Here is a 10,651-nt window from a genome sequence, read left to right as displayed (position 1 = left end):
GAACTTAAACACTGTGATTCGATACGAATACTTCTTAATGCAATCTTTGACATAAACAACTTCATCTGGCGACGTATATTTGAGATGTCCCTGTATTTTGTGTATTTACACAATATAAACAATATGATTGTTTCCCACATTAGTAATACATGCGATTATATCATCATAAGCATGAAAGCCGCATGCATTCATGAAGTCAAGGCTGGGGTAATCTGAAGTCGCATTGAATTCGATTGATGGCGTTCTTATAAATGTTACTAAGGAAAAATTTATACTCCTAACTATCAACGCTGTCATCGTCACTAACAATACCAATATCACACATATACGACCACTTTTCGGACCAATAACACCAATTTCCCACATATACGACCACTTATCGGATCAATAACACCAATATCACACATATACGACCACTTATCGTATCAAAAACAATAATATCACACATATACGATGGCGTCCTGAAAAATGTTGTGAAGGAAATCGTTATACTCCTTTCTATCAACGATGTCGTTGTCACTAACAACACCAATATCATTCATATACGACCACTTGTCAGAGCAGCAACACCAATAATACACATATACGACCACTTATCGGATCAACACCACCAATATCACACACATACGATGGCGTCCTGATAAATGTTACGAAGGAAATCGTTATACTCCTTTCTATCAACGCTGTCATCTTCACTAACAACATCAATATCACTCATTTACGACAACTTATCGGATCAACAGCACCAATATTACACATGTACGACCACTTATCGGATCAGCAACACCAATATCACACGTATACGACCACTTATTGGATTAACAACACCAATATCACACATAAACGACCACTTCTCGGACCAATAACACCAATATCACACATTTACGACCATTCATTGGATCAACAATACCAATATCACACATATACGATGGCGTCTTGATAAATGTTCCGAAAGAAATCGTTATACTCCTTTCTATCAACGCTGTAACCGTCACTAACAACACCAATATCACTCATATACGGTCACTTATCGGATCAACAACACCAATACTACACATATATGTTCACTTATCTGATCCAGGTGTCTTGTTGTATATTCGGGATCGTTTCACAATAGCGTTCTTCAGTTTTTCTAGTGTATGTTGGATATCAGTGTATTCCTGTGGTATACTTTTTATAATTCAAACGAGGTAAACAAATTCAGCCTACTCTCAACTTTCTGAGTTCATTAAGACATCGTGTTAAATATAATTCCAATTAATGTAATTTATTACAGTAGATGTTTATTAAATGATTTAGATGGCTGTTAGTCGACATATGTATACATATATATTGTAAGCGCTTACAGCTGTATGAGCGATCATAGAGACTGCAACAACGACGCATCATGATTCACTCTCAAACTGTTCCACTTAGTACCAAGACTCAGACACTTGATATTCAGACCACGGACAGACTCCTGCAGATCGTGACTGTCTACCGACGCACTTACACAAAGCGTGCTGTGTGAGAGATGGCAGAGCCTGTGATTAATTTTTTACTCGTAAACCATTCAACTTATTACTGACACTAAGACTCTTGATATTAAGACCACTGAGCGCCTCCCATAGACTGGGACTGTCTTTGCGTACTGTATTACATAGTGTCTTAAGCTGTGTGAGCGATGATAGGGAATTAGACAACAACTCAACATTATTTACTCTATAAAATCCACTGAGACTCAGTCTTTTGATATTCAGACCACAGAGAGCCCCCCACAAACCGGGTCTCTGTTCTGAAATACATATACTAAGTGTTTCTAGCTGTCTGAGCGATGATAGAGACTGCGACAACGGCTCAACATGATTCACTATCAAACCTCGACTCTGCCTACCACTCAGACTCAGGCTCTTTATATGCAGACCACGGAAGGCCTCCCACAGAATGGGACTGTCTATATCCACACTAATACAAAGCGTTTCCAGTCGTGTGAGCGATGATAAAACTTGCGACAAAAACTCATAAACATTATTCTCTCCTAAATTCTGCAAAAAATCCAGACGCAAACTCTTGATTTTTAGTCCACAGAGAACTTCCCACAGAACGAATTTGTCCCAACAAATACTAACTGTTTCCAGCTGTATGAGCGACGATAGAGACTGTGATATCGACTCTACATGATTGAAATTCCTCCATTTAACTCTCAGACTCAAATTATTGACATTCAGACCACGGAGAGCATCCCAAAGACTTGGAATGTCACAATCCACATCAATACTCAAACTTTCCAGCTCGTTGAGCGATAATCGATACTGAGACGGCGTCTCTACAAGATACATTATCAAACCATCTGTCCAGTCGTTTAGCCTCAGACTCAAACTCTTGATATAAAGACCACTGAAAGCCTCCAACAGACCAGGACTGTCAGCATACACATCAATACTGAGCGTTTCCAGCTGTGTTAGAGATGACAGAGACTGGGACAAAGGCTCTAGATGATTTACTGTCCCACCTGTTCGCGTAATTCTCAGACTAAGACTCTTGATATTGAGACCACGGAGAGCCTCCCACAGACCGGGACTGTCTTCATACACATCAATACTGAGCGTTTCCAGCTGTGTTAGGGATGATAGAGACTGAGAAAAAGGCTCTACATGATCACCTGTCCCACCTCCACGCGTAATTATTAGACTCAGACTCCTGATATTGAGACCAAGGAGAGCCACCCACAGACCGGGACTGTTTTCATACACATCAATACTGAGCGTTTCCAGCTGTGTTAGAGATGATAGAGACTGAGACAAAGACTCTTCATGAGCCACTGTCAAACCTCCAAGCGCACATCCCAGACTCAGACTACTTATATTCAGACCACATAGAGCCTTCCACAGATCGGTACTGTCTCCGTCAACACACACACTAAGCGTTGTCAGCTGTAAGAGCGATGATAGAGATTGCGACAATAACTTTAAATTATTCACTGTCAAATCTTGAACTTTCCAACTCCAACGCAGACTAAGATAATTGATATTCCTACCATGGAGAGCCTTGCACAGACTGGGTATGTCAAAATCCACCTTAATACTCAGCTTTTCCAGATGTGCGAGCGATGAAAGAAACCGCCAGAACAGTTCTTTATGATTCAAATCAAATACATATCCTCTCTTACCCAGACTAAGACTCTTGACATTCAGACCATGAAGAGCCTCCCATAGACCGGGACTGTCATTCTGTACACACTTCATGTTGAATTGATTGTCTAAACCCGTGTGCAATATTGCGCCTGTAAATATATCTGATCCCTCTAAACACGATATTGTGTCATAATGTAGATTACACGTCACCTCATGATTGAGTGTCAACAGCGACCTGAACAGACTGCGCAGAAAGGTAGACGAACATGTTAGCTTTTCAAGGTAAATGTTTTCTATGCAGGGCAGTTCTGGAGGAGTTTCTGCAGCTTGGGCTGAATCTGCGTTGTTAAGGAAAATGCAGACCGGAAATTCGGATCTGAACGAGCCTGCTGTATCTGCAAATTGACACACTCTTTTTCAATGTATAACGTTAACGAACATTTTGAATGGGACTTGTTCACAGTCTGGCAAAATGACTTTTTTTCGAAAACAATGATATAGTAAAAAACATAATAATTCATGTATCATATTCAAACAGGTAAAATAACACTCATGACAAAGAAACAGGAGAATCATATCTATTCGGTTATCAATAATCATCAATCGAAATCTTAAAAAAAATATATATTGCGTTTTCATCGATTATTTAGCAAAACGTACAATTACATTCAGGATTCTAATAATGAAATAGATTCAAAAACCTGCGTGTTGCAGTCAGCTTTTGCTAATGCACTTTGAGACTTTCCTAACCAAAGATGTATTCAAATCAATATAACTCTCTTACTTTTGAACGGATTTTGTTTAAATTTGGGCCAATAATACTTTAACACATATCTGATAATTCCTTTAAATTTAATTGAAACTAATAAACAGACAAAAATATATAACTAAAAATTAAAAAACATCACTTCATGCGTTAAATTCTCACAATCGTACAAAGCAAAATAATAACAATGTGAAAAGTCATGAATGTCACAAATACGATTGGCTAATACCCTGTGTGCTCCCATGGCTCTAAATACGGGTACACATCTATTTCTCATTGAAGCCACGTAGTTAAAAATTAAACGTTGGGGGATGTTTTGCAACACATCCACAAGGGCTTGTTCTAATTCACGCAGAGTGAGACTGTTAACGCGACAGTTTTCAAAATTGAATATCTCAGTTATAAGTAAAGATTTTAATTTAAAATTGTACATGTGATCCTTTTACAACATTCGATTCAGTCTCACGTTAAAATTGTTCAACCGTGACAATATGACGCTTTAGCACGTCGGGTAACTGGGATGCAATTTGCCAATTTCGCGGTTAAGCTCCTGAGTATTCATACAAGCAATATTGTTTTTTTAATTCATTTTATGTTTTCTTGCCGTAAAAAACACCTTAACTAATGAAATTGTAATAAAATTAAAATTATATCGCGTTTCACCAGTTCCACTTACACAAAGATGAAACCGTACATACAAAAGCGTCCAATACTCGCAGATGAATGATTTTATCGTAAGCTTGCACAAATGTAGTAAAATGATCAAATCTTAAATTTTAAATTAAAATATTGAATCATAACGGAGACATTCAGGTTTGAAAAGTTTTGCGTTAGAAAAGTCTCAAAGTGTAGAGGTCCCAGGATCGATTCCCAGAGCAGGCACATTTTATTATTATCTAGTTTGCTTTGTTATTATAATTATTTTAAACTGTTTCAAATATTTTTCAATCACTTAATGTCATGATATTTTTCAAAAACTCGAAAATATGTTAACAAGTCCCTTTAATAAAAGTCAAAATGGTTGTCCGAGGCACATGTTCATATCGATATAAACGATTTCTAATCAATTGAAACTCACACTAATATTAGTTTTATTGATCGAATGTTCAAAAGGTATTTATTGATTTAACAACGAAAGGTTGAACCGTTTTAATACGTACATTTCTAGTATATTGTATTATTTACAAGTTGGAATATTACCTACATTCATGTATGTATTAATGTGTCATTTTGGAACATGTTGCACGCTTTATTGTCATATTATACAAACGCAAACACTTCCAATTATCGATAAATACGCATAAAATATATTTAATATTCAATGGGAGGCAATCCACATATTTACATTAATTTACTCCTCGAACCGGGTAATTTCCTTTTAAACTACACATGTACCGTAAGAATTCCATAACAAATGATCAAATATCTGGAAGTAGTTCTAATTTGTAACTTTATTACGGTGATAAGTAATGGTGGTAATAGTTAAGTATCACAACGTATGTGACTGCAAAACTGAGCAGACGAATACGAGACATGTAGCAAGTGTGATTGTTTTAGTCGAATATAAGACATGTGTTTCATAATTATTCGATAAGTAACAAATACAGTTTTACACAGCCTTTTTATTTAAGCACTTATATAATTGTCAGGTAGCAAAAGGCGCTATGATAAATGAACAAGTACATATATTCTGACAGGAGGCAACACGGACAGGATGCATCAAATATATTTTTACAAAAAAATATTTAAAAAAAGATATATTTAAGTTTAAACTTGGGCTAATGGAGCAGTTTGTATTGTTGACCGGATATATCTTTTAGAGTTATTTTGTCAATTGACATCATGTTTCGTTAACGGATCTCGTTGTTTCGCATGTTCGAACTATTGAATACAAGCACGACAACCCGATAACATATTAAGGAACTTACTCACAATGCGAGAGTGTGAGTTAAGGACGCGATAATGCGAAATAACATCACGAGTTCAGTTTCGTGCTCTCGCATTGCACTTTTGCCAAACATACTCATAGTTGGAAATTGTGCGATGTTAAGGAACGAATCTCGTCATTGTAATTTTGCAATATTACATCGTAATTTCGAGATATCAAATCTTATTCTCGTAGAATCTAACATCGTTTTAAAATATTGGATATAAAGGGCGAGAACGCGAAAACGTGATCAACAAGTGTTACGATCCATATTCATAGTGACTTTCACTCTAGGTCCGGACGGATACGGCTAAGGCTTGCTGCGTTATATTCAACTGATGCGGCGGATGAGTATGGTCCGGTAGTGCTTTGGCTGTAGCCTACACATTTTTTCAAAAAAAAATATATGCCGAAACTGCTCTATTGACTTATAATTAGAAATAATTTGTAACAAGAATAATACAAAAATGAAAAACACATTTTTATCAAAAGGAAAAAGCTGTTTGGTACATATCGATGCAAGTTAAAAAAATGGCCTTGGACGATTCGAGCATCAATTTGAATCTCTAGCAATTAATGTAGTTTCTTACACGCCCGTCCGTTACTTGTGCAACAAGATGACATGTTTATATTAAGACAACTTACAGCAAATTTATTTTACGATGTAACTTTGTAATTATTATAAACATGTGTAAAATTACATAGTTATCGATTGCGATTGATCCGATAAATTGTAATTGGTTAAACAGTCGGATTATAATACTAGACTCATCTTTAATTGACATTTACCCCCGATCACTGGGATATAAGTCGTCCGTTTTCATTCTGCGCATTACGTATGCAGCCAAGGCACATTGTCTTATTTGCCTCTCAGGTACCCATATATACTGCTGAGTGGAGAGGAGAAAACGTCGACTTAATTTTTTGCTCTGGACAATTCCGTGGTCTAATCCGGTTTCGAACCAGGGACCTTCCGATTGATTGACCAGCATCCTACCACTAGTCCACGGTCCCACTACACGCCATTGTTAGAATTGTTTACGAGTGAAATTGAATTTGTCAAACAAGAAACAGACGGGCTTGTCTGCTAATAATGGCAATTGCAATAAATAGGAGTGAGTGCAACTCTGAACCAACCGCTATTAGTACTATACGGTAGTGATGTTGATATCGAGGGTGAGATGGAGACCTGAGCTAATAAAAGTGTATGTTTAGCGTGTGATACGATACCGAATATAAACAAAATGGCAGAGTCAGATGAACCAACCATTAACATACAATACAATTTCTAAATAAAATGAGTATTCGTTTTGGCATTGTAGAACATGATATATCATGCATTGTTTAGTTAGCGGAATGGATGTTGGTAGTAAAATATTTAAATCAACGTTTATGTTTAGCACTATAAAGTCAATAGTGGCGAGGAAAGGATGTCGAAAATGCAAGAATGGCACCAATATCATTATAGTTCAGATGGTGAGTCGAGCGAAAAATTTTAAGGAGGAGCGTGCAGACGTCAGGGATGATTTCTCCTTGCTCAAATCCCAGTCCATAAGATAAAATCGCCTTTTTAAAGTCTTACCGAAAGGATACACGGGTTGTGAACGAAGTTGTAAAGAAGTCCCACCGAAAATATCTATGCGATGCCCTAAATACCTTAATGGTGCCGGATTAAAAGTATTTGAAGAGGTTTCCAAACTACGCCACCTGTTACCTTAGATGAGGAAGGCATGAACCCAAGGCATGCGGTAATGAATTGCGTGTGACACCTCGTACATGTATGCATGACCAGTGCGCAATCAGGAGAACGACAATGGAGAACTAAGATTGATTTCATGTAATCATGGCGTGTAAATGATCTCACAAGTAGCATTACAAGCAATTCTTCTTTGGGAATATTCTCGCAAGTTCAACATCACTTTTTATGTATACATATCATGAACTTCTTCTGCTAGCAATATACACTTAGAATGTTACATTCCTCACATGCCGTTAAAGCAAATTTCAAAATATAAATGATAATCAATGTATGACCGGAATTGTCTTATATTATGAAAATGTATCAAAATGGTATCGGCATTATTAAAAATCTTCATCATCCAATTATTTAGGTAGAACTTGATAATATGTTTTCTGTGTTAGTGATGAAGATTTATGTTGCTGCAACATTTAGTGTCAAATCTCCATTACTGAAAACGGTTTAAACGGTGTAGACTTAGTCCGGGTCTTCGTGAGAAGTCATAAAATGATCACATGATTAATCTTCTTGATGTATGTAAATACTTGCGTTGTGTATGGTCGAACAGGCAATACATGTACATATTTTATACGTATCAGCTTATCAATGTTTTATTTGCTTTTCATAAAACAGTATTTTATTGAAAATTGTTTCACTGCGTCGATTTAACGAGTTCAATGATCCCACAATCTTTTAATGTTCAATACATTTTTACAACAATTCAACCAATTCACGTTCTAATGAGGAATATACAGTTCAGAGGCACGAATCGTTACCGAATGATATCTGCTCAGGTACGTTTAAAACTTTGGTCTTGTGATGAAATGCTTTTCAATTAACGCAAAGTACACATGCCTAAGATCAGTATAAATCAATCACCAACAACAAATTCATAAGACTGAAATCGATGTCAGTAACTGTTGTTAAAAATAACCTATCACGTGCAACGATAGCGTAGTCATTAACTGTCATTAAATGTCCTTTATGGAATATCGTATATATTTGTGTATTTTACCTCTCAGCAATATGCCGCTGCCCGATATATCCAACCGTCTCAAACTGTGGCACGATGACAGGTTAAACTCAAAATGAGATGTAGACTCGCCACGTGCAGGTGAACGCAATAAGTCATTCCCGGTTAGATTTACATATAATACCTGGACATTGCACGTGTTTGTAGGCCATATGCCCTGTAATTCTCTTATGTTGCTTTCATCAATATAAAAGTGACTGAGTTTCAGCTAAATGCCTTTTTGCTTGTTGGCTTCTGCCTCTCTGATTCCAGACTCAATGATACGCTGAAACGTACGGGGTTCCCCTTTGCGAGCACCATTAGTACGGTAATAATATTCATCGCAATAGATAACGTCACATTGATTCATCAAAGCCGACAATTTATTCGCAGCAGAGGGGTTCATTCCATACAAAAATATGAGAACTTGCGATATTTCGAGATATGATGTATAGTTGAGTTTATGGTATCTGGATATGACGTCATCAATGATGTATGTATTTCAGGCGATATGATATGCTGCGAGAAATTCCTGCACAGTTTTGTGGACAAATGAGTTGGAGCTTCCTGTCCGACTTTTATCTTTCCTGTTTGTTAATATCCCTGCCGTGAGTGCAAACGTCTTGCGAAATGTGAACTCGTCCGGAGAAAAATAGTTTGATAATGTTATATCACTGGCAACAATTGATGATTCTCTCTCAGAAGAGAAAAGCAATTTACAAGCTACTTCTGCCAGCTTATCTATGTGTTCACTGTTTGGCTGAAGGTAACTTGTGCTAGAAAAACAGTGCACTGGTGGCGGGTTTGCATCGTTAAAATAACCAGTCGTACTGTTGGCCTGTTTACAAAAACTTTCAAGCAGAGTAGTGTACAGTGCACAGTGTGACGATTCTTTCAAATGTTCCTCCTTCTCATTCGTGTTTACCTAGGTACGTATGACAAGAGTGTACAACATTGGTGAACAAGATAATGATTCGAGCTTACGATCTTCAACGAATGACCTAAATTTAAGCGCAGATTCTTTTAGATCCTTCGGGTGGTCAATTAGGCATCGAATTATATTGTTACTAAATGCATAAGGATTACTAATCCCCTCGATTTCTAAAAGTATGTCAATTTGCGAATTTTGATACGTTCATCAGCCAGTTTCCATGGTCGAGATGTTGTAAGTATCGTGCACGTTTCGTTTTGAAATCCAGCCATGTATGGTTCAGCTAGATTACTGCCATCATGTGAAACCCATTCATCAAGACCTTCCCGTAATACGAGGCATATTTCTGTGTTCATTATTTTTACGAAAAGTTTATACACATCGGCGCGTTCGTCTTCAGAAAACGTTCTATCAATAAGCTGCTTCTTTATCATCTGCGTTCCATCAGTCTGACCTCTCGAATCTCTCAATGTGATGAAAAATAGGAACTTGAATTTTTGAATTGTTGACACGTCATTTAATTATGTAGTTTCACTGAGTGTTTCCGATGAAAGCTGAATTCCTTGGGACCAGTCATGAACCAACTTAGCTGAAAACGTAGATTTACCGCTGCCAGGTTCACCTTGTAGGTATATACGCCGATTTGATATAACACCTGTGTAAAATATGTGTTTGTATGCCAGCGATCTTTTTCGATTTCAATTCGGTGTATTTTTGGCGTTGAATATATATCTGTTATTCGCTTATCAAGACTCTGATCCAAATTTGAAAGAGGCACCCAGCTAGAAGTGTCATTGTAGTGTGCCATCAAACGTCGCTGAAAATCTAAACAGAGAACACAGTATTTATAGATAAACATGTACTCACTTTACTTTTGTTGTAATTTTCTAGTAAAACTCGCGGTATGTTAACCTGACCTCTTATAGGAAGTCACCGGATAGTATTTTAGCGTTATACTGAAATGATTTTAATTAGATTGATAACTGGTGTCTGTGAAGAAGTATTAATATTTGCCACAATACCAATTTTCAAATAATTTTAATATCTGAACAAAGAACAAGAAGAAAAACATATTTTTAAAATAGTTATCCAAAACAATCACATTCTAGCTTGTAAACAAATGGAATTCAGATTTTTTTGTATATTGACTGGAAAAACGCACAT

The 10,651-nt window shown here is 36.8% G+C and overlaps 1 protein-coding gene across 1 annotated transcript in view; it reads right to left on the bottom strand.

The window, feature by feature from the left end:
* Positions 1-3,406: 3,406 nt before the first annotated feature.
* Positions 3,407-10,651, bottom strand: part of LOC127840703 (uncharacterized) — a 13,704-nt gene continuing 6,459 nt past the window's right edge. Inside the window, exons 3-4 of the mRNA XM_052369116.1 lie at positions 10,095-10,312; positions 3,407-3,508 (exon numbers count right to left, since the gene is read on the bottom strand). Of these exons, the coding sequence (XP_052225076.1) occupies positions 3,407-3,508; positions 10,095-10,312 (320 nt within the window). The remainder of the gene's footprint in view (positions 3,509-10,094; positions 10,313-10,651) is intronic.

Source organism: Dreissena polymorpha, chromosome 8 (genome assembly GCF_020536995.1).
Source record: "Dreissena polymorpha isolate Duluth1 chromosome 8, UMN_Dpol_1.0, whole genome shotgun sequence".
Lineage (NCBI taxonomy): Eukaryota > Metazoa > Mollusca > Bivalvia > Myida > Dreissenidae > Dreissena > Dreissena polymorpha.
This window is presented reverse-complemented; position numbering and strand designations above follow the sequence as displayed.